We start from the raw sequence: 25,613 nt of genomic DNA, 5'->3' as shown, positions 1-25,613 counted from the left end.
ACAAGAAAAAGAAATAGAAGGGGTGCCTGGGTGGCTTAGTTGGTCGACCGTCCAACTTAGGCTCAGATCATAATCTCACAGTTCATGGGTTCAGGCCCCGTGTCAAGCTCTGTGCTGACAGCTAGCTCAGAACCTGGAGCCTGTTTCAGATCCTGTGTGTGTCTCTCTCTCTGACTAGCCCCTGCTCACACTGTCTCTCTCTCTCTCAGAAATAAATAAAACATTAAAAAAAAGAAAGAAATAGAAAGCATACATATTTATAAGAAAGAAATAAAACTTTCACTATTTGCACATGACATGATACTATATAAAGAAAACACTAAAGAATGCCCCAAAAACTACTAGAACTGATAAATGAATTCAGTAGGGTAGCAGGATACAAAACCAATATACAGAAATCCATTGTATTTCTATATACTAATAAAGAAGTAGTAGGAAGAAGAATGAAGAAAACAATCCCATTCACCCAAATAATAAAATTCCTAGGAATAAATTTAACCAAGGAGGTGAAAGACCTGTACTCTGAAACTATAAAACACTGATGAAAGAAATTGAAGATGATACAAAGAAATGGAAAGACATTCCATGCTTATGGATTAGAAGAACAAATATTGTTAAAATGGTTACACTACCCAAAGCAGTCTATAGATTTAATGCAATCCCTATCAAAACACCCACAGCATTTTTCACAGAACTAAAACAAACAATCCTAAATTTGTATGGAATTGCAAAAGACCCCAAATAGCCAAAGCCATCTTGAGAAAGAACAAAGCTGGAGGCATCACAATTCTAGACTTCAGGCTGTATTACAAAGCTATTGTAATTAAAACAGTATGGTGCTGGCACTCAGAGACACATACAACAATGGAACAGAATAGAACCCAGAATAAACTCACAATTATATGGTCAAATAATCTTTGACAAAGGAGGAAAGAATATGCAATGGGAGAAAGACATCTCTTCAACAAATGGCGCTGTGAAAACTGGAGAGCTACATGTAAAAGAATGAAACTGGACCACTTTCTCACACCATACACAAAAGTAAACTCAAAATGGATTAAAGACCTAAATGTGAGACCTGAAACCATAAAAATCCTAGAAAAGAGCAGAGGCAATAATTTCTTTGACATCAGCCAAAGCAACATATTTCTAGATATGTCTCAAGACAAGCAAACAAAAGCAAAAATAAACTATTGGGACTACTTCAAAATAAAAAGCTTCTGCGCAGTGAAGGAAACAATCAACAAAACTAATAGGCAACCTACAGAATGGGAGAACATATTTGCAAGTGACACATCTGATAAAGGGTTAGTATTCAAAATATATAAAGAATTTGTACAACACAATACTAAAAAAACCCAAATAATCCAATTAATAACTAGGCAGAAGACATGAACAGACATTTCTCCAAAAAAAGAAATACAGATGGCCAACAGACACATGAAAAGATGCTCAATATTACTCATCATCGGGGAAATGTAGATCAAAACCACAATGAGATATCACCTCACACCTGTCAGAATGGCTAAAATCAAAAACACCAGAAACAAGTGTTGTTAATCACGTGAAGAAATAGGAACCCTCATATACTATTGGTCAGAATGCAAACTGGTGCAGCCACTGTGGAAAAGTATATGGAGGTTCATCAAAAAATTGAAAATAGACTTACCATATGATCCAGGAGTTCTGCTACTGGGTATTTACCCAAAGAATACAAAAACAATTCAAAAAGATATATGCATCCATATGTTTACTGCAGCATTATTTACAATAACCAAATTATGGAAGCAGCCCAAGTGTCCATCAATAGATGAATGGATAAAGATACAGAACATATATATAATGGAATATTATTACTGAGCTGTAAAAAAGGATGAGATCTTGCCATCTGCAACAGCATGGACAGATCTAGAAGGTATAATGCCAAGTGAAGTCATTCAGTCAGAGAAGGACAAGCACCGTATGATTCTACTCATATGTGGAATTTAAGAAACAAAACAAGCAAAAGAAAAAAGGGAAAAACCAAAACACAGACTTTTTTTTTTTTTTAAATTTAAGAGAGAGAGAGGGAGGGAGGGAGGGAAGGAGGAAGGGAGGGAGGGACGGAGAGAATCTGAGCAGGCTCCATGCTCAGGGATCATAGGATCATGATCCGAGCCAAAATCAAGAGTCAAACACTCAACTGACTGAGCCATCCAGGTACCCCATAAAACAGACTCTTAACTATAGAGAACTAACTAACTGATGGTTGCCAGAGGGAAGGTGGGTGGGGGGATGGGTGAAATAGGTGAAGGGATTAAGAGTACACTTATGATGAGCACTGGATGAAGTATGGAATTACTGAATCACTATATTATATACACTATATTACAACACTGTATGTTAACTCCAGTGGAATTAAAATAAAAAAAATAACATATACACACACATACATACAAACACATATACATATATATGGTACTCAAATTCACTTAATTAGAGAATTAGAAATTGAAATCACAATAAGGTACCATTTACTGTTACCCAATCAGAAAATTAAAAAACCAGGCTGTCCAACATAATTAAATATGAAGGTTGTAAAATATACTGAATTTCTGTACACTAAATGATCCTAATTTTACTATCTAAATATTTGGTGCAGATGTACATATAAGTTTAAAACTACATACATGTATGTAAACAAAAAACAAACATAAAATATTAACTTTTAAAAAAAGCCAGGCTTATGGATACAGATCCTTGGGAATTTTTATACAGTGATGGTGCCAGTGTAAACCACTGTAAACTCTTTAGAAAAAATTTGGCATTGTTGTGTGAAGTTGAATATCCATATCCTCCATGATTCTAACAACTCTACTCCTAAGTGTTTATTTTTGAGAAACTCTTGAAAGGAGGCACCTTAAAAAATTTTTGTACATAGCCCCCAACCAGAAACAACCCAAATGTTCATCAATAGTATAAATGTATAAATAAGGTATATCACAGAATAGTATCGTGGCGATAAAAACAAACTGATGATAGCTATACATCTAAAAATAAATTTCAAGATAATGTTAAGAAAAAGAAGAAAGGGAGGACCAGGAAAGGAAGGAAAGAAGGAAAGATACATGCAAGAAAGAAAAAAACAGACTATGATCCCATTTATGTAAAGTTCACAAACAGGCAAACTAAACAAACAAAAAGAGGAAAAATATGACAAGGAAAGATCAGACATCTACAAGTAGTTTCAAATACTGCTATTGTAATGCTAAAATCCCCAACCTGCCATGTCAGTGTCCCCACTAGGGTTGTTCAAATCAGGTGCCAATTTATGAGAAAGAATGAAATCTGGCCATGTGTAGCAACATGGACGGACCTTGAGGGTGTTATGTTGAGCGAAATAAGTCAGGCAGAGAAGGACAGATACCAGATGTTTGCACGTATAGGAGGATTAGGAGGAACTTAACGGAGGAACAAGGGGGAGAAGAAGGGGGAAATAGTGGGGGAGGGGGAGAGTGGCAAACCATGAGAGACTCTTGAATGCTGAGAACAAACTGAGGACTGATAGGTGTGGGGGGGGTAGGGGGGAGATGGGCATGGAGGAGGGCACTTGTGGGATGAGCACTGGGTGTTACATGGAAACCAACTTGACAATAAACTATTTGTAAAAAAAAAAAAAACAACAAATCAGGTGCCAATTTGCTTTGTTAGACAAACATTTCATGAGTTAAGACTATCTCTACCCTAAACAAGGCTACAGGAGAATGTGTGATAACATTAACAAAAGCCCATGAAGCACTGGACTGTGCTAGTTTCCCAGTTTTGTTTTTTTTTCCCCAAGACAGCACAAGTTATTATTAGAATATTATTAAATAATAATAATATACCACTAATAAGAACCATTTATGCCAGGTTCTATGCTAGGAGCCTTATAGTAATTTCATTAAAATTTTTTAAGGTTTATTTATTTTTGAGAGAGAGAAGACAGAGTGGAAGTGGGGAAGGGGCAGAGAAAGAAGGAGACACAGAATCTGAAGCAGGCTCCGGGCTCTGAATTGTCAGCAGAGAACCTGATGAGGAGCCTGAACCCATGAACTATGAGATCATGACTGAGCCCAAGTCAGACCCTTAACTGACTGAGCCACCCAGGCACCCCTGGGCTAAGTCTTAATAGTTCTTAATATCCCTATTAGATATTTTTACCACCCCTATTTCTCAGATAAGGAAAAGGGCGGGATAAGGCAACTAAGAACTGGAAAAATCAAGTAACCCATCCAGGGTCATACAACTAATAAAAGATTGAGCTGGAATTTAAATCTCCGTTCATCTAACTTGAAAGCCTGTGTTCAGCCACTTTCACACTCATTATTTTATTTAATATTCAAAAGCCCTATAAACTAAATATAACATGGAGGTTAAGAGTACCGTTCCTGAAGACCGAAAGACTTGGCCCATGCCCTAGCTTAGCTGTATTCAACTGTGCGTGAGGAAAAGCTCCTCAACTTCTGTGAGAGATATAGTCCTTTATCTATAAAATGGTTTTTAAAGTCCCTATGGTTAAGTGTGAAAGGATAAACATGAAACATCAATGAAGTAATGCATGTAAAGAGCTTAACAGAGTGCCTAGCACACAACAGATATTCAGTAAATTTTGGATGATATCATCATTATCACCATCACCGTCTTTTCCATTTTACAGTTTAAAAAACAGAGACGCAGAGAGAAACAGTAGTATATCCAATGTTATAAAGCCAGCGAGTATCAGTGGAAGATTTTAAACATGAATCTAATCTGCTTCAAAGTCTGAACCCTTCCATTTGCCAAGGCACCTCCTGAAGACACAGGAAGTTCACTGGACCCAGAGAGACCTTTAAGAAAGAGATTTGAGCTGAATGCTACAATGCAACTTGCACTGCTCAGATGGAGAAGTGAGAGAAAGGTACTACAGACAGAAGGAACAATTCAATGAGCTATATGGTGTATTTGAGTAGATACAATTATTTCAGTATAATGGGGGCTAAGAGAGTAAGGGGCAAAAAAGTAATAATCTATATATGAAGCCAACATAAGACACAGCATGATTTTGAGGCAGTGGTTCTCAAAGTGAAATCTCCAGACCAGGACATCAGCATTACCTAGGAATGGGTTACAAATGCAAATTCTTGGACTTATTACAGATCTGAATCAGAAACTCTGGATATTTTCAAAGGTCCTTTAAGTGAGTCTAATATATGGCTGACATCTGATGATTTTGAGCAATGATGGCATGTAATGATGTTTTCAAAAATAATAAAATTATCCTTCATTAGTCAAGTACTTCAGAAGAGGGAGAGGACCATGCTGTTCTGAATTCAGAAGAGGTAGAAGACAATAATATCTGAGTAGGCACTAGCTACAATGCCTACAACATGCCTCATTTTTCTTTGACAATAATCAATTTTATATGTTACTCTTTTTACAGATCAAATTTGCCCTATGCTTTATTTTTTTTCTTTTCTTTTCTTTTCTTTTTTTTTTTTTTTTTGAGAGAGGGACAAAGACAGTACGAGCAAGGTAGGGGCAGAGAAAGAGGGAGAATTTCAAGCAGGCTCTGAGCTGTCAGTGCAAAAGCCATGTGGGGCTCAAACTCACGAAACTGAGATCATGGCCAGAACCAAAATCAGGAGTTGGACACTTAACCTTAGACTGAGCCACCCAGGCACCCCTAACCTACTCTTCATCTGAAAAATACATTCCCAAACAGGCTTACATTTGAAATCTTTAAAAAAAAAATTTTTTTTTTTGATAGAGGGATCTTCTATGTTATTTACCCTAAAAAGTTGTTAAGAAAAATGAAGCCCTTGGGGCGCCTGGGTGGCTTAGTTGGTTAAGCGTCCGACTTTCGCTTAGGTCATGATCTCGCAGTTCGTGGGTTCGAGCCCCGCGTCGGGCCCTGTGCTGACTGCCAGCTCGGAGCCTGGAGCCTGTTTCAGTCTGTGACTCCCTCTCTCTCTGACCCTCCCCTGCTCACGCTGTCTCTCTCTCTCCTAGAAAGAAATAAAACATTTAAAAAAAAAAAAAATGAAGCCCCAAAATGGTGTCAGGCCAAGACTTTATAGCTAGTCTAGATCATGACCTGGGGAGAAACCAAGAGTCAAACGCTTAACCAACTGAGCCACTCAGGCAGCCCCTGACTTTATATCTAATTTAATTGCAGTTTCAACCTCTCAGAAATGTAACCTTTAACTAGTCAACACAGAATTTCTGGGTCAATTCTAAGAATTTACTGAAAGATTCTTTCTACTACCCTTAAGAAGGCAACCTTGCCTAAACATTGCATTCCTTGCTAATAAATGCCTTTCTTCTTTTTTTAATGCCCTCTCTCTGCCTTTAAAAACCTCCATCCTGTAACTCAGTAGAGTGCCTCTCTACTTGCTAGATGGGATGCTGCGGATTCATAAATCATTTTTAAAAGCCAATAACATCTTCAAATTTACTCAGTTGAATCTTATTTTTAACAGATTTGGTGGCAGCAGTGGGATCCAAAGCAAACTTCCAATAGCATTCACTAACCACAAAAAACACAGGCACAGTGTCCTGTTGATCTCTTTTGAGCTTACAGTCTTTCTTGCCATTTCTGAGTGTCATAAGTAAGTTCTTCATCATTTGAGTTCTATTCTTTTTGCATTCAAGGTACCGATCTAATTGGCTTTCCAGTCCACAGTTAACTGGTCATCCAGACTGACATGGGGCTCTAACAGAGCACCAGTCCTTAGAATTTGTCCTTGGCACAGTCCACAATTCCACGCTGGAACTCTTCCCCAGTTCCAATCTGAAATCCCCATTTACTAGAATCTGCTGGTTCAGTCTGCCAGTTTAGTGTTCCTGGTACACAAGACCTTCTCTTGGCCAGCTCATAGTAACATCCTCTGGTTACCGCTGGTTTGTTAAGTTGCACATCTGTTGTCTGGTTTTGTGTAAACAAAGACTTAGTTAATGAGCTCCTTGAATTCTAGAGTCAAGTGTACCACCTCAAGTGTACCACTTGCTTATTTAATGCCCAAAAACCTATGGTGCTAGGTGCACTGTATATAGAAATGGCAAAATTTTACTAAAACAACCTAGAATTACAGTGGTCATGATGGGGAATGTTCCAGTTAGATAAGATCACCTAAGAAGTGCACTTGAGTATTCCTGGCTGGCTCAGTCGGTTGAACATCCAACTCTTGGTTTCAGCTCAGGTCAGGATCTCATGGTTCATGAATTTGAGCCCCATGTCCCCTGTGCTGACAGTGCAGATCCTGCTTGGGATTCTTTCTGCCCCTTCCCCACTCATGTTGCACGTGCCCATGATCTCTCTCTCTCTCTCACTCTCTCTCTGTAAAAATAAATAAATAACCTTAAAAAAAAGTGCACTTGAAAGCAAGGGTTCCCAAATTAAACAGAATAGGTCACCTATTTTAACTGGCAAGTAGAGGCCTCCAAAAGTTTCCACAATTCCAAAGTAGTTTCATTGAAAACTTCATTGCAAAACCCTAGAGAAAAATTAATGTAAGAGGGACCTAAAATGAGACTATAACTCCCATTGCTCCTCTTTTTCCTCCTTTGAGTAATGATTTCACAAATCCTGTCTGAATTGTTTTTCCACTCTGAAAAGCCTACATAACCATAAACAAAAGTCTTCCAAATTAATGGTCTTACAGACAACCCCATATCTACCTTCAAAGTAAGGCTCCCATATAGACTCCTTCCAGAGTCAATGACACTGAGGAATTTTCTGGCAAACTGCTACATTATTTCTTTAAACAGACAAAAGGAAACTCTGGTAGATACTAGAGTCTACAAAGGGGATTTTAGAAAAACTGACAGAACCAGCTAACGCTGAAAATTCTTATCAGAATCAGTTCTTCTGAATCTGTCAGTAGTGCCCAGTTGTGAGAGGAAAATAAAACTTCATATTATCTCTTCCTTTCCAAATCCAAATCCAGTGTTTATTGATCCTTTCTCTCTCAGGGATAACTATTGTCTTCTTGCTTACTCATCTGGGCTTGGCTTTCTACCTGCCTTGGACATGTAAGTTATTGGTTCTTTCTTTTGGTTATCTTTGGCAATGACTCCGGATTTGGGGCAGGTAATATCCTTTACCCTCTTTGGGGCCCATCTTATACCCAAGAGGGGTTATTAAATACTACCAGAAATACTTAAAATTAAAACTCTGAGCCCAGAGGGAAAGAAACAAATTAAGGATAATGTAGTTGGATAGGTGGATCAATGTATGATAATTTGTCATTTAGGTTACAGCCCAATTCTTTGAGGAACTGAAAACAACTGTCCTAATCTTACAAATCTTTTTGCAAAACAAAAGTCAACTCCAGAGGCAATTCAAAATTAATCTATTTCTTTACCAATCCCAAAATGTCCCTTATTTATCTCAAAAGACTTGTAAATTTTTGGCCTTAGGAAAGCAAAGTCCATCTTGGAGAAACTTAACATTCTTTCGGGCCCTTGGAGTTATAAACACAGTCCACAATCAACTCTAAAGGAAGGAAAAAAGGGGAAATGATCTTTTTAAAAAACTTCTGGGGCACCTGGGTGGCTCAGTCGGTTAATTAAGCGTCAGACTTCAGCTCAGGTTATGATCAGTTATGTGGTCTGTGAGTCTGAGCCTCATATTGGGCTCTGAGCTGTCAAGAGCCCAGCATCAGGTTCTATGCTGATAACTCAGAGCCTGGAGCCTGCTTTGGATTCTGTGTCTCCCTCTCCCTCTGCTCCTCCCCTGCTCATGCTATCTCTCTCTCTCTCAAAAATAAACATTAAAAATAATAATAAAACAAAATACAAACCACTAAAAAAATTAAGTGAATAAAAATAAAATACAAACTTCCAAAAATAAATAATAAATAAAATACAAACTGCTAAAAGGGCTCCTAAACTCTAGCAGTCTCCTTAAGATAAATTTCAGGGACAGATATAAATCTTAAAAATCATCTCCACAAATATTAATAATTATAAGGTCTTTCCATTTGTCTATTTGTGTATATGTTATAAATGTGAGATACTGTGCTGTCTCTGGATAGTATTACTAAAATTAATTTGTGAAAGGCTCTAATTAGTTGAAGACAAGTGCTTATAAGGATTGGGCATTCTAAAGCTCTCCAAAAAATAGAAACTAACCCAAATGTTTTTCAAGTTCATATAATCTGAAAAAAAATTCCATACATAAGCAAGTTCAAGGTTGATAGTTTAATTAAAACAGACATGTTTAGAGTTACCAACACTAAATATAAAACTTTTATTCTACCTAAGCCACATAAATTCATATTATCTTTTACAAGATCTACCAACAAAAAAATAATAGCTTGGGATAATGGCTGTCTTTGTCTAATGTTTAATGAAGTTTTTTTGTGGGTAATCTAAACATATTTATTAAAACAAGTAAATATATGTAAGGAAAACAAAAGTTTATAAATGAACTTTTCAGCAACATTTATGTCTACTTAAATAGTTTCCCCAAATCTTTTTGGTAACCTTAAAACCTTAAGGTTTGATAAATGAGGTTGAATGATAAATTCTTTAAATATCTACATCATTTCCAAATTTAAAAAAAAATGCTACATTAATTACTGAACACAGGTTTAACTACTTTGAGCTTCTTATTAGAGAAACTAAAAGATATTTGGATGTGTTAGTGGTACACTGGAAAAATGAAAAAGGCATATGCTTCTAGAAATTATAAAATATATTCATACTTGCAAATCTGAAGAGTGCTGGTATAACAGTTTACAATTGTTTACTTATTAACTTTCACTAGAAATGAAGGTTTCTAAAAATTGAGAATTCTAATAAACGTAGTTAAGACTACTGGAGGGGGTGCCTGGGTGGTTCAGTGGGTTAAGAGTCTGACTTTGGCTCAGGTCATGATCTCACAGTTCATGAGTTTGAGCCCCGCAACAGGCTCTGTGCTGATAGCTCAGAGCCTGGAGCTTGCTTCAGAGAGAGAGAGAGAGAGAGAGAGAGAGAGAGAGAGAGAGAGAGAGAGAGAGAGAGAGAGAGTGTGTGTGTGTGTGTGTGTGTGTGTGTGTGTGTATCTTTCTGTCCCTCCCCCACTACCTCCCTATCTCTCAAAAAAAAAGAATAAACATTAAATTAAAAAAAAAATACTACTGGAAATAAGGAAAATAACTATGTATGCAAGGAAAGTGGATGTGTGTTTTTGACTAAGAAAAAGTCTGAAAAATAGAAATAATATTTTTGTTGAAAGAAAAGAAAGTAATTTTGTCCAAAAACGAAACTGGTTATTTAGTTACATAAAGAGGGAAAACTCTGAGCAAAATCTGAATGTAAAAATAAAGTTATAAAAGATTTGTGGAAAACAAATCTTTAAAAAGTTTTAGTGTGTAATCAAGCTGACTTTCATGAAAGGCAACAACAACAGCTAAAGACTGTGATACATGTGGATAAAGTCCATTCTGCTTCTGCAAAAAATGACCCCTCACTGTAACAAGACAACAGTCTGATCCTGAAACAGAGAAATTAAGGTGGATAAACAATGGCTATAAATGAACAGTCGGAGCTATGGGAAAACCAAGACACTAGCTTCCTTCACCCACCATGGTGCATTTAAGATGACTCATATATAGACATTAGTGGGAAAACTTATCCTGAAAAAACTGTTTTTGTCTCTAGACGCCTCAGACTTCCTCCCTCTGGGCCCTTTGAACCTACAGCTAGATTTCACTCAGCTGACACTTCTTATGGGTTACTGATATGTCCTTGTTGTTTTATGTATGTTTTCCAGATAGGTTAAAGCCTTTCCCTGCCACAAGGCTGATGCCCTCACAATGAAGGGGGGGGGGGGGGAGAGGTGTTAAAAAATGTGTTTCCCACTTGGGATATACCTTCTAGAATCTCTAGTGATTGAGGCACACACTTCACTGGCAAAATCATACACACTTACCAGTGCTCCTGGCCACCGATACTGATCTGCAGAACTAGAAGATGGTAAGCCCTGAGTACACATCACACAGCCAAAGGCTCCAAGTGACAGCTAGTCCTGAACAGACACTGGAGACCTCCAAATCAAATTACAAGGAGGCCTGGAGCCTGCTTCGGATTCTGTGTCTCCCTCTCTCTCTGCCCTTCCCCCACTCACACTCTGTGTGTCTCTCTCTCAAAAATAAGTAAACCTCAAAAAATTAAAAAAAAAAAAAAAGATTTCCTACTTTAACAGAATATAAAACATTTTCTGTTTTTCCTTTCCTTTACTCTGCTACTGGCCCGGAAAGATAATGCTCTCATTTTTCTCTCCCAGGCCACTGCTAAGGGGGGTTAACCTCTGAAAGTTAGAATGATCTTTTGGTTCAGCCAGAAGAAAATCTAACTGTAGCCCTAACTTTTCACAAGCAAAAAAGACAACTTATTGGTTGAGTTTACATCGCAAGTTGAAAGTTGGCCTTCATGATTCAGGATTCACTCCTTTTGGCAGGTCCCTACTTCTCTGGTACATTTAAATGAGGCTATGATGAGGAACTTAATTCCTTAATTCTTAAAATTGTTGCAGAATCTGCTACTAAAGTAATAGCTCCCCAACAAAGGTATCTTTAGACTCCCTGGCCAAAGCTGTTCTTGATAAAAAAGAATAGCCATTGATTATCTTTTAGGTGAGCAAGTAGCAATAAAGCAAAAATGTTATGACCGGAGCGCATGGGTGGCTCAGTGGGTTAAGCGTCCGACTTTGGCTCAGGTCATGATCTCACGGTTCATGGGTTCAAGCCCCGAGTTGGGCTCTGTGCTGACAGCTAGCTCAGAGCCTGAAGCCTGTTTCAGATTCCATGTCTCCCTCTCTCTCTGACCCTCCCCTCTCATGCTGTCTCTCTCTCTCTCTCTCAGAAATAAATAAAACATTAAAAAAAATTTTTTTTAATGTTATGACCTGTGGATTCTACACAAAGGATCAACAAAAGTTGCTAAGAATTATAGAGTGGTAGCTGAGAGTGGTGCTAATTCCTTAAATTTTTATCATATCTCTCAGTTAAGATGAGAGTCTGATCAAAAGGGGTGGGGGGAATAATTGTTAAAAGGAAAACCACAGCCCAAAATGGTATATCACTTAAGTTAAAGACCAAGTCATTAAACCATGACTTAATACTAATCTAATTGCAGTTTCAACCTGCCAGGAATGTAATCTTTAACTAGTCAACACAGAATTTCCTGGTCAATACCAGGAATTTACTGAAGGTCCCCTTCTATTCCCCGTAGGAAGGCAACCTTGCCTAAACAACGTATTCCTTGCTAATAAATTCCTTTCTTTTATTTTATACCCTCTCTCTGCCTTTAAAAACCTTCCTTCTGTGCTCAATGGAGCTCCCCTCTACTTGCTAGATGGGATGCGGCCTGATTCAAGAATCATTTAATAAAGCCAATTAGATCTTCAAATTTATTCAGTTGAATTTTCTTTTTTAATAAGGTCAAACTTATTAAGTGTTCTTAGAAACTATTATAATCCCAAACTCTTTAAATTTTTATCATTTCTATCAATTTTGAAGGATGTTATAATCAATTTTTTTCTTTTAAAAGCAAAATAGAAATTTTACAATTCCATGAGTTTCACTTCAGTTTTGTTAAATCCAAGCAAAATTAAATGTTGCCTCAACCAAACCCACTCTACTTCTATGTACTTTAGATACTAAGGTTCCTCATGAGATTTGAAATGAGTGTCCCACTAATAAGAGAAGTTTGCTACCAACTGGTCTACAGGATAAAATTCAAGATCTTTAGCATCAACTATAAGGCCCTCCACAGCCTGGCCCCTCTCAAGCCTTATTTCCCACTACTTCCTCCCTGGAAATGAACTTTTCTAGCAACACAAACTGCCTATAGTTCCTCATAAATACCACAGTTTGAGATGTTTCTCATCTTTTTTAAAAAAAAATGTTTAATGTTTAATATTTGTTTATTTTTGTGAGACAGAGACAGAGAGAGAAGGAGACACAGAATCAGAAGCAGGCTCCAGGCTCTGAGCTGTCAGCAGAGTCCGATGCAGAACTCAAACCTATGAACCATGAGATCATGACCTGAGCTGAAGTTGGGCACTCAACCTACGGAGCCACCCAGGCACCCCTAGATGTTTCTCATCTTTGAGAATTTGTCCATATACTAACTTGCAAGCGATTACTGCCTTGTTTTATTTTACTTTATATTTTTAAATTTTTATTAGGCTATATTAGGCTATTAAACAAATGCCACATTCTGGGCCCTGGTGGGATTCCATGTAGGTGACTTTCATTGCATGGTGGAAGGGGAGGGCCCATAGGTCAAGTGTAAGAGGGCCCAATTGTTCCCCAAGTCCTTTTGTGCCTGCCCCTAGGTTGGGCCAGGAGTCATGCCACAAGAAGCCTTCCAACCCCCCTTTTCTTTTTGGACATTGCAGGACTGGAATTAGACACAGGAATAATATCTCTTGATGGCTCATTTGGCTAAGGAAGAGAAAGATACCCTGGACAGTCAAGGAACAACAACAGCACTCTAGCCATGGATCACCCAAGAGCACTTTATCCTGCAAGTCAAAGGTGAATGTTCTTCCTTTTATTTGTTGAGCTACTTACCCTTTAGGTCAATGATTCTCAACAGGAGGGGACACAGGACATTTGACAATGTTTGGAAACATTTTTGATTGTCACAGAGTGGGGAGGGGGGTTGCTACTGGGATCTACTGAGTAGAGGCCGGGGATGCTGCTACATCCCACAATGTACAGGACAACCCCACGACAAAGAATTATCTGGCCCAAAATGTCAATAGTGCCAAGGTCAAGAAACACTACTTTATTTCTAGATTTGATACAACAATCTCCAGGAAGCCCTTCCTGAACACTGCACACTTCTTAGTTTCCCATAATACTTAACATGTATTGTATATGAATCTGTATCTTCTATTTGATCATGTGTACCTTTAAGACAGAGATCTTAACGCTGTATCTGGCACATAGTAGGTACTCAGTGAAATAGCAGAGACTGCTATCTGCCTGTCCCAATATCTAGTCTACTCCCCTTGGTAAAAGAAACACCAACTCTTGGTTGGGCACATGGTCACTTAGAATAAAGACTACATTCCCTAGCCTTTTTTTTAAATGTCCATAAGACTGAGTTATGGCCAGTAGAATGCAAGGAGAAGGGCTACCTGGAATGTAAGGGAATGAAGGAAATTCATGGTAAATATCCTTAAAAAATCTATTAAATGCCCCTTCTTATATGCCCAGCCTATCCCCACCCTGCTACTTAAGGACACAGATGACATTACTGGAGCTCCAACCTGGACCATGGGTCTGAAAGAGCCAAACGCTGGAAGCAGCCTAAATGCCAGATGACTACAGGACTTCCAAACCAGCCTTAGTCTGCCTTCTTTTATATAACAGCCACTATTTTATTTAAAATCATGGTTATTTTAGATCTCTATTTTTCAAAAAGAGAAATTTTGAAAATTTACCTAATCTAAATTAATAAATGACTAATACCCAATTTCTGCTTTTTGCCATCAAATGCCATAGTCTTCAAGAAAAGTATGCACTGTGCTTTACTAACATTCTTGCTCTGCTTCTTCACAGCCTTCACTAACATTTTCCGAAATACAATTTTTCCTCTGCTCTTCTGCTTTTGCAACCTGTTTTGCTGTCAACTGCATTCCTTGTTTATGCAATGACCCTTCTCAGCTACTTATCTCTTCCATTTGTGATAGAAGAACAGTGATTTCCACAACTACAAAAGTATTGCTCTTAGCTAATATTCAATTAACAACCAGATTTATAAAGCTAGGTTTACTGCCTTCACAAAGGATAAGTAACCCAAAGTAATTAAAAATAATATTTATAAAATTCTTCTGGGGTATTTTAATCCGAGCTGGTAGAGTTGTGGTAATCTTAATTTGCATGCTATTAATTTTACATGCTATAGAAGTGATCATCATTTGCATGAACAGACCCTGTCTTTCTCTTAACTAGCTCATAATATTCTTCCTATCCTTAAATTTCAGAAAATTTTCAAGTGGACATTTTGTTATCCTTCTCTGTCAGTCCTGTATTATAATCATTTTTAATTTCCAAGCTAAATTCCATTTTGAAAACTAAAAACAAATTTAATATTCTAAATTTAATAACTATTCTTTCTACTTAGGACTAGCTCCATTTCCAAAAACGTTTTTGCATTGCTTTCACCTATTTATCTAATCTTTTTTCTTTCATAGTTTATTGTCAAGTTGGATATTTAATCTTTTTAAAAAGGAAACCACAAGCCCAAAATGGTGTCACTTGGATTGAGGAAGGCCCCAAAGTCATTAAACCAAGATTAATACCTCTCTTTCCCTCCCCGTCTCCCCCCACCAGGGCAGAGGGAGTCAGTGCTGCTGGAGGTGTAATGGATGTTAATGCCTCTTTATGAGTCACTGAAGATGGCCCTCATCCATGATGACCTAGCACATTAAGCTGATAGGCACCAAGCCAATCTTTGCATGCTTGCATTCAACTGTGATGAGACTATATGTCAAGTTTGGTGGAAGCCCTTTGTGTTCAACATCAAATCAACCTAATTAAGGTCGATGACAACGGAGGGACAACCCACTAAAGTAGTTGGATGCAATTCTCTGGTGGCAGGGTCTTAGGCTAAGGATGTCACTGAGGAATACTTTAAATGCAAGCCAAGAACAAATTAAAAAATTGATTCTTATATTAAAAGAAAAAAAAAGAATGAATACCTAATCTCACTGCAGTTTCACACCTCCTGAAATGTAACCTTTAAACCAGTCAACATAGGAATTTTCTGGTCAGCACTAACAAATTTACTGATAGACCCCTTCCATTCCACTTAGGAGGGCAACCTTATCTATAACAGTAGATTCTCTGCTGATCATTTCCTTTCTTCCACTTGCTCTCTACCTTTAAAAACCTTTCCTTATTCTGCAGCACTTCGGAGTTCTCCTCTCCTTGCTAGATGGAATTCTGCCAGATTCATAACTGATCAATAAAGCTAATTAAATCTTTAAGATTTACTCAGTTGAAATTTTGTTATTTAATACTTTGTTCTGAATCTGATTTCTTTTTCTCTCTGCTTTACTTACTAGAAGTTTCAGAGCGTCAATTATTGTTTTCCTATTTGTTCTCTTTTACTTACCACTGCTCTTTTCCCTTTTAACCTATTTGTGCTCAATAGTTATATATCTTTTTTCTGCGCTATGAGGAGATAACTTGTCTCTGAATTGTAGTTGAGATTCTTTGGTTCTGGGTCAAGGGTTACCATTATTTTTGTTTGCTTGTTTTTCTGGCTTTGCTCTTTTATTCTAATAAACTTGTTTACTGCTCCTAGGTTACCTTTTTATTTTAGTTGTCCTTAAGTACACTGTGGTGCACTTTTTTGTTATTGTTACTGATGATTTTTATTTGTTCAGGGCAATTCTATGGTACCTCAATGAGTTTAAAAGCAGGAACAATACTGTATACTCTAGTAACTTCCTGAACGTTCACAGATGGAAATTACTGAAATTCCTCAAAAATTCCACAATTCATGAGAAGAAGTTAATGTAAATAGCCTCAAACTTTATTTCCATTTCCCACTCAAAATATTGGAGCAACAGGCATCAGCAGTAGATACCATTTGCTAATCAGCAAAATCCTACTCCATATTCAATCACTTGCAAAATTCTACTAGAATTTGCATAAGGTATTTTCCTTAAAATGTACTCCTCTCTACTTTACTGTACAAACATTCTCTTGAGAGGCAAAAAAGACATTTAGAAATGCCTCATTTTTTTTCTATTCTCTATTAGTTTGGAAGAAATAAAAGAGATCAGCAAATTCTATATCATATTTTACAGCCATCATATTCAAGACTATAGTTCAATTTAAATATGAAATTGAAGAGTATGGGTGAATAATTTATTAAAATAGAACATAGTATTCAAAACATCAAAGTTACAACATCAGTCATTGGGGAAACTAGTTCTACTACTGGACTTGAAATGACTATCTACAAACATAATAAATCAGGTACCTAAAATTCTATAGTTGTACCTTAAGGCAGAACTAAACTTATCAGCCAGCCAAAGCAATCTGTTTTCAACTCTTCCCCACTCATTACTTTGCTTTTATTTTCAGTTAAAAGAAAACAAAAAGCCTATCCTATATTCAGTAGTCTCTAATGAAGACTTCCTTCACCATCCCAGAATGAAAGAATGCTTTCTTCCACCAAATTCTTTCGTAGAGGAACTCTTACATATGCTAGCGGATGATTACGCTATGCTCCTACTGGAACTGGAGCTGACCAGGGAGGCAAGAGGTACCACTCTAACTGAAAATAACTGGAAATTCCTAAGCAAAGGAAAGCTTAATTTTCATAGTTAATAAAATAAGGCAGGTAGAACCGTGAAGGCTTTCCTTATCACTGTCTTCAACAATTTCTGCATGTGATCCTGAGCCATCTGGTGATATCTTCAAGCCTTCAAAACTGCATAAATATTTCCAATATTTTAGTACTAAATAATACTAAAATAAATATTAAAATACTTACTTTAACATTAAACAATTTTCCCAGAATAAAAATATTTATAGGAAGGCACACAGGATGATTGACTCCGGGCTATGCATTCCTTATGGTCACAACTCTCAAATAACATGAAATATTTACAACGTGGTACTTATTAATGGAATAATTCTATATGTTTCTGCTTCATCTCCCGAACAGCTCTTTTTGAGAGCAGAGACTTGCCCTTAAAAGAAGCAGTACAGTCTACATTGGACCTGCCTCAAACAAAGTAGCTCTGTTTTTATCTGTTTTACATTGGAATTCTGGGAAGATTTGTTTCAAAAAAGAATTCAAATGCTGTTATTTTGTTTTGCTTTTAAATTTAAAAAGTACTTGTACCCTGATAAAATTAAAAGGACTGAGAATACCAACTGTTAGCAAAGATGCAAAGCAACGAAAATACATTCGTGTATAGTATAGCCACACATTAATGGTACAGACACTGTGGAAAACAACTAAGTATCTGTTAAAGACATATATAAATATAGAGATACAGAGATATCTTATGATCCAGAAACTCTACTCATTAGTATATACCCAAGAAAAAACAATGCTTATGTCCACATGTAATATGCAGAAATGGTGTCAGCAACTTTATCCATAATAGCCCCAAACTGGAAATACCAAATGTTCACCAAAGGAGCAAAGGATAAACTGTGTTATATTTATAGATTGGAATGTACATAGCAATGAAAAAAAAAATCAACTGCTGCTATTTACAATGTTATAGGTATATCCAATGTTAAGTGAAAGAAGCCAGCCAAAAAATAATAAATAGGCATGCTTGCATTTATAGGAAGTTCAAAAATAAGTAAGGCTATTTCTAAACTTCATATACAAGGTCATAGCACCTCTGGCAATATAGGCTGAAACAGTGGTTACTTTTGGATTGAGGAGGAGGATGTTAACCGAGAAGGAGCATGAAGGAGCCTCCTGGATGCTGGGAATTTTCTGTATTTTTATACAGATATACACTGATATCTGTGCATTTAGTATGTAAGTATTCCTTAATTAAAAAAGAAAAAACCTCATACACTAGCAAGAATCTTGGAATAAGCATTGGAAGTTCTAGTCATGGTTCTGCCACATGTGATTCTTGAAAAAGCACAGAACCGAAGTGGGTCTCCATTCTGTATACTAAATGCTAAAGAAGGTCTCTTCCTCTTCTAAAATCCATTTGTTTGTAATTTCTATGAATTTCCTTGGTCTTCACATTTGCTTTAAACATAGTAATTATGTATATAAAATGATCTTGTCCTGATTTCCACCAAAATTTACCTTGAGCATATCACCTTAATCCCTCATTGAAGACATTGGGGTGGTGAGAGGACAGGGGTTTAGTGTTATTTTATATTATTAGAAGAAGCCAGCATCAGAATCTCTGGGCCAACATACAAGCACATAAAGTGAAATGCTAACCTAGGAATATAGGTGATTAGAAATTAGTTATGGTTTATTATATAGAAAGAACAATAAACTGTGATGACAGTAGCTAAGCCTATAATTCTCTGAATCAATAAGAAGAGCCCAGAGCCAGTAGAGTGATACTACCTAATAATTTATCATCATACCTGTAAGCTAGGTGCAGAAATGCAGCTGTTCCTTTCGAATTATTTACATCAGGAATCAATACTCACTGTCCAAATTCCATACATTGAAAAAAGAAATCAAGAAGATATTCCTTGGTAGGAGCAAGCAGGGTACATAAGGGAAGTACACTGTTTTTGTTTTTGTTTAACAGTAGGTACATATTACTTTCATGAATGGAAAAAGATAATAAAAAATAAATAAAAGTTAGCCACACCCAACTTCTTCCTCATTAGGATATGCTACCTGAATTTAACAGTAGTTTCCATTTTTAATTCCTTATTCTAGGTATATGAGTCATCCAACCAGGTTGTCAGATCAAGTCAGGGCACCCCAGTCACTACTTCATGAGAAAGAAAGAAAAATGCAATAGTTTTTAGAAGTATTTGAATCTAAGGAACTTCCTGAATGGATTAAGCTTCCAAATTTTGGAGTTCTCTTCCCTTTTATAAAAATCAAGATCCATCAGATGACAAAAGCAGCACTATGGGTTATAAAATGCCATGGAAAACAGCACTACTCCACTGACACCAAGGCACAGATTCTAATTCTGGTCTTTCCATCTCAGTTTGAGTAAATCTTTTACCTTTAAAATGAAAGGACCAGGTTAGATAATTTTAGTCTTTATGTTTCTCTATCACTAAAGATTCCTAAATGCTTATAATTCACCACTTGCTCACCAACATGTTAGATGCTTCTCCTAATATTAACCTTAATGCACACAAAAACCAACTATCATTATTAATAAAACTACCTAGAAATTAGAAATCAGGAGTCGCTAAAATTGAATGATGGACATTAAAGCCTGAGATCTGTGAAAAATACCTTTCACTGCTATAAATTGGGTTTGCTTCCATCAAATAAATAAGAAGGACCACGATTCATAAAAATACAAATGAATTAAATAAAGTGTCTATAATGAATTTTTAAAACAACTCATTGAAAAGAGTACCTGGGTGGCTCAGTAGGTTAAGTGTCCCACTTCAGCTCAGGTCATGATCTCATGGTTCATGGGTTAGAGGCCCACGTTGAGCTCTGTGCTGACAGCTCAGAGCCTGGAGCCTGCTTCAGATTCTGTCTCCCTCTCTCTCTCTCTGTCCCTCCCCGCTCATGCTCTGTCTCTCTCTCAAGAATAAATAAACATTAAAAAAATGTTTTAAAAATTCATTGATGAAGTTATATCTGTTCCAGAAAAGATCTGTAATTTACACACACACACACACACACACACACACACACTTTTTACTACCTGAATATACGGTCAAAACAAAAAAAAAAAAACCAACTTCTACTCACTTTGACAAAGATACTCCCCCAGCTTTCCCAATCATCTCTTCATGATGTAATACTGAGTAGTTCCATGGAATATGAAGGAATTTTAAGAGTGTTCTCATCCACCGTTCAGGATGTAAGACAAGTTGTTCATAGTGAACTAACATGCATTTTTTATAGCCAACCTCCATACACTGGTTATACATGGTCTCTATGGCACGATTCCACTTGGTCAAACAGTCTCTATAGCTGTTCAGGTCAAAACCGGCTATAGTAACTTTCCGAGAAATCATTGAATGTACCGATGCCCGGCCATCTCGGACCATGAGGAGAAATTTGGCATTAGGGAATAACCTCGCAAGGTAAGTTAAGGATTTCAGGGCAAAAGGATCTTTATTACATAAATAAGGGGCTGGTTCTCCATGCTTAACAATAATCTCTAGTAAGAAGGCTTGCATGGCAGAATCCAGCACTTCATCAGTAACACCAGCCTCATCCAAGCGTATTTTCTCTTTACTTGACCGTGACCACATCTGCTTCAGGGCCAGAATTCGGGGAATGACTCTGGTTTCCTCTCCACAGCGAATATCAGGGTGTGCATCTAGCATGGCCCTCATGAGTGTGGTTCCACTCCGGGGCACACCTCCAATAAATATCAAAGGCATATCTTTGTGATAGGCAAAGGTTTTATTCACTTTGATGTCCAGGCCAGTTCTCACAGTGGTCTTTGTGCTCTCCAATTTGAGGGGCTGGCTACGTTCTTCTATTCGGTGATGACATTCCATGGCGTGTTGGCCCAAGTAAAACACAGTCACAGAACTAATAACCAGACATGCCAATAGTAAGTTCTGCTTCAGTTTTCCAACCATCTTGATGTGGTTATCTTGTTATTAAACAGATATTCTGCTCAAAATAATTTTCAGAAAATGTTCAGGCCATGGAGACTCTACTTCAGAAAGATGATCAACATCTAATGAAAAAAGGAAAATTAGTCATCAGTGATCACCATTACATTTTAGCTAGAAAGAAGCTAAGGCACTCTTACATGCTGTGATATTCTTAGAACACACGTATACACAAGTGCAAGCAAAAATAAATCATTTCTAATCAGAAACAGCATTTCTTAATGTGACAATTCTGAAGGTATGTACCTTCCACAGAATGGAAAAATAAATAAAACTATTTCTATCAGTGAGTCATGCAAATATTTAATATGACTAAGTATGTTTGGAGTCTAATCCAAGGCTCATCTCAGGTATTCAGATCTGCTTCATCCTCAAGAAGTCATTATCACCACATTCTACCCTAAAGAGAAATTACAGAAGAAATATACAACTTCCAAATCTTTAACAAAGATTCAGTGTATTCATCCCACAAATTATTTTGATACTATAGGCCAGATATTTGGGTGTGGCTGAGGATAAGCTTTGAAAAAGACAGCAGTGCACTAAACCCTGCTCTCAGGAAACAGTCTCATGGACAGACAGATATGCAAACAATGACAACAAAATGCAATCAGTGCCTTAGTAGAAATAAACAATGAGAGTATAATGAAAAGGAGCACATAAGTCCACCAGAGGAATCTATAAAAGCCTTATAGAAAATAAGAGGAAGAACAGTATGAACTTGTGTGCAAAAGCACAATGGTATGACAGAACACAGCATATTTAGGTAACAAGAAGTAGTTAAGGAGAACTGGTATGTACTGTACAAAGACAATTATGTGTGTGTCTGTGATCTAGCATTCAGAAGAACAGAAAAGGTTTAGATAAACAGAGTATTCTAAGCTGAAGATACTCTATGACCAAAGATGTGGATGTGTAGAAGCAAGGGCATGTATGTAAAACATAGATTACGTATATGTAAAATACACATACTATCGAAATGCTAGTTTAGCTAGCACAAGGATATATACTACAAAGCAGACAGCAATCAGGCTACACCTAGACTAAAAAAATGTACCCTGAATCCTCAGAGGGCAAGTGTCATGGTTAATTTTATATGTCAACTTGGCTAGGCCATTATGGTGCCCAATGTTTGGTCGAACACCAAACACTAGTTTGGTCTAGATGTTGCTGTAAAGGTTTTTGTTAGATATGATTAACAACTCAACAGACTCTGATTAAAGCAGACTACCCTTCATAATACGAGTGGGTCTCAACCAACAACTGAAGTCCTTAGGAGAAAAGATAGATTTCCTGGGGGCACTTGGGTGGCTCAGTCAGTTAAGCATCTGACTTTGGCTCAGGACATGATCTCACGGTTCGTGGGTTCAAGCCCCACATTGGGTTCTGTGCTGACAGCTAGCTCAGAGCCTGGAGGCTGTTTCAGATTCTGTATCCCCCCTCTCTCTCTGACCCTCCTCTGCTCATGCTCTCTCTCAGAAATAAAGCATTAAAAATAAATAAATAAATAATTTTAAAAAGATAGGTTTCCTGAAAAAAAGGAATTATCTTCAAGACAGCAACACACAAAATCTATCTGAATTTACACCTTGCTGCCCTGCAGAATATGGACTCAAAACTAACATCAACTCTTCTCGGCCGGACTGCCCTATGGATTTTAGAAATGCCAGCACAGGAGGGATCACCATCCCAGACTTTAGCCTCTACTACAAAGCTGTCATCTTCAAGACAGTATGGGATTGGCACAAAAACAGACACATAGACCAATGGAACAGAATTGAGAACCCAGAAGTGGACCCAAAAGTATACAGCCAACTGATCTTTGACAAAGCAGGAAAGAATATCCAATGGAAAAAAGACAGCCTTTTTAACAGATAGTGTTGGGAGAATTGGACAGCAACATGCAGAAGAATGAAACTAGATCATTTTCTCACACCATGCACAAAAATTAATTCTAAATGGATAAAGGACCTGAACGTGAGACAGGAAACTATCAACACCCTAGAGGAGAAAGCAGGAAACAACCTCCTTGACCTCCACCGCAGCAACTTCTTACTTGACACATCCCCAAAAGCAAGGGAATCAAGAGCAAAAATAAACTGTTGGGACCTCATCAAGATTAAAAGCTTCTGCACAGCCAAGGAAACAACCCAGAAAATTAATAGGCAACCAACTGAATGGGAAAAGATAGTTGCAAATGACATATCAGATAAAGGGTTAATATCCAGAATCTATAAGGAACTCACCAAACTACACGCCCTAAAAACTAACAACCCAGTGAAGAAATGGGCAGAAGACATGAACAGACACTTCTCCAAAGAGGACATCCAGATGGCCAACAGACTCATGAAACGATGCTCAGCATCCCTCCTCATCAGGGAAATACAAATCAAAACCACACTGAGATACCACCTCACGCCAGTCAGAGTGGCTAAAATGAGCAAATCAGAGAACTCTAGATGCTGGCGAGGATGTGGAGAAACGGGCACCCTCCTACACTGTTGGTGGGAATGTAAACTGGTACAGCCCCTCTGGAAAACAGTGTGGAGGTTCCTCAGGAAACTAACAACAGAACTCCCCTATGACCCAGCAATAGCACTGCTAGGAATTTACCCAAGGGATATAGAAATGCTGAGGCATAGGAGCACATGTACCCCAATGTTCATAGCAGCACTCTCCACAATAGCTAAAACATGGAAAGAGCCTAAGTGTCCATCAACAGATGAATGGATCAAGAAGATGTGGTTTATCTATACCATGGAATACTCCATGGCAATGAGAAACAATGAAATCTGGCCATGTGTAGCAACATGGATGGACCTTGAGGGTGTTATGCTGAGCGAAATAAGTCAGGCAGAGAAGGACAAATATCATATGTTTGCACATATAGGAGGATTAGGAGGAACTTGACGGAGGAACAAGGGGGAGAAGAAGGGGGGAAATGGTGGGGGAAAGGGAGAGAGGCAAACCATGAGAGACTCTTGAATGTTGACAAAAACTGAGGACTGATGGATGTGGGGGGGAGGGGGGGATGGGCATGGAGGAGGGCACTTTGGGGATGAGCACTGAGTGTTATGTGGAAACTAATTTGACAATAAACTATTTGTAAAATAAATAAATAAAAAGACAAAAAAAAGGACAGATGTGGTGAGAAAAAAAAAAAAAAAGAAATGCCAGCACCTCAATAACATGAGCTAATTCCTTAAAAATTCTCCCTTCCTTATATGTCTCCTAATAGTAAGTACACCTGGAGAAACGACTAGCTATAGTAAAAAAAGAATACCTCTGAGAGGCAGGACATCTAGTGAGAAGGTAGGCAATTCTCCCCAAGAAACAATTAAAAGGCAAGATGAAACTGACAAAAACCCTGTCAGTCCTCTGGAAGTCAACCAAAGAAATACAACAACCTAAGCAGCATCTATGTTTGAAAAACTGCTAACTGTTGAAGAACAATGAGAGTCTATGACATTCTTGCCTAAGACTATTCCCACCCCACCATCTACTCACTTAGCAGAACAGAGGTTCTGCAGAGCAGGGCAAGGCAGGGAAACTATGAAGACTGGTGGCTTTGCTCCCAGGATCAAAAGGAGTCACTCATTTTGGAGTGGTGAAGAATACGTATGCTAAGGTTCTGTCAGTGTAAGTGATGCTCCAGGTGGAGGTGAGCAAGGAAGACGGACAGCTCCAGTAGTCTCAGTTTGCAGTCATGACTGGCAAGCTCAATGCCAGCTCAGAAGTGCATGGAGGCAAAGAGGAGATACAAAAAGAATGACAGCAAAGTACACACCAGTGCAGATCTGAAAATGGCCTGAACTCTGAATGTGCTCCTCTACCCACATGCAGATCCACTGTCAGATGAAAAGTCGCACTGGCTTTAGATGTCTGAGCACAACCACTGTCCAATGAACTGTGCTGACAGAAAGGCAACCCCTAGAAAGCCATGCTTAAAAATGAAAATAATTTTACGTGCGCGCGCGCGTGTGTGTGTGTGTGTTCGAGCAGCTATATCAGTGTGCATTTATATGAAATGTCCATAAAAGGCAAATTTATAGAGACAGAAACCAGGAGGTGGAAGCAGGAGTTTAATGACAAAAAGGCATGAGGGGACTTTCTGCAGTAATGGAAATGTTCTAAAACTGGACTGTTGTGAGAGTTGCACAACCCTATAAAATCTACTAAAAATCATGAAATTAGACCCTTAGAATGGTTAAGTCTTATGGTACGAAAGTTATATACCTCAATATAGCTGGGTTTCTTTTTGGGTTTTGTTTTTTTTTTTTTTTTTTTTTTTTTTTTTTTTTTTTTTTTTTTTTTTTTTTTTTTTTT

General features: G+C 37.7%; 1 protein-coding gene across 3 annotated transcripts in view; it reads right to left on the bottom strand.

Annotated features, from left to right (window-relative positions):
* TPST1 (tyrosylprotein sulfotransferase 1) overlaps positions 1–25,613 on the bottom strand; it is a 157,167-nt gene that overhangs the window by 95,238 nt on the left and 36,316 nt on the right. For all 3 annotated transcript variants that reach the window (XM_039238110.1, XM_039238111.1, XM_039238109.1), the window contains exon 2: positions 20,407–21,352. In XM_039238110.1, the coding sequence (XP_039094041.1) occupies positions 20,407–21,251 (845 nt within the window). In that variant the 5' untranslated portion in view covers positions 21,252–21,352. The remainder of the gene's footprint in view (positions 1–20,406; positions 21,353–25,613) is intronic.

Source organism: Hyaena hyaena, unplaced genomic scaffold, assembly GCF_003009895.1.
Source record: "Hyaena hyaena isolate Hyena2069 unplaced genomic scaffold, ASM300989v1 scaffold_135, whole genome shotgun sequence".
Classification (NCBI taxonomy): Eukaryota; Metazoa; Chordata; class Mammalia; order Carnivora; family Hyaenidae; genus Hyaena; species Hyaena hyaena.
This window is presented reverse-complemented; position numbering and strand designations above follow the sequence as displayed.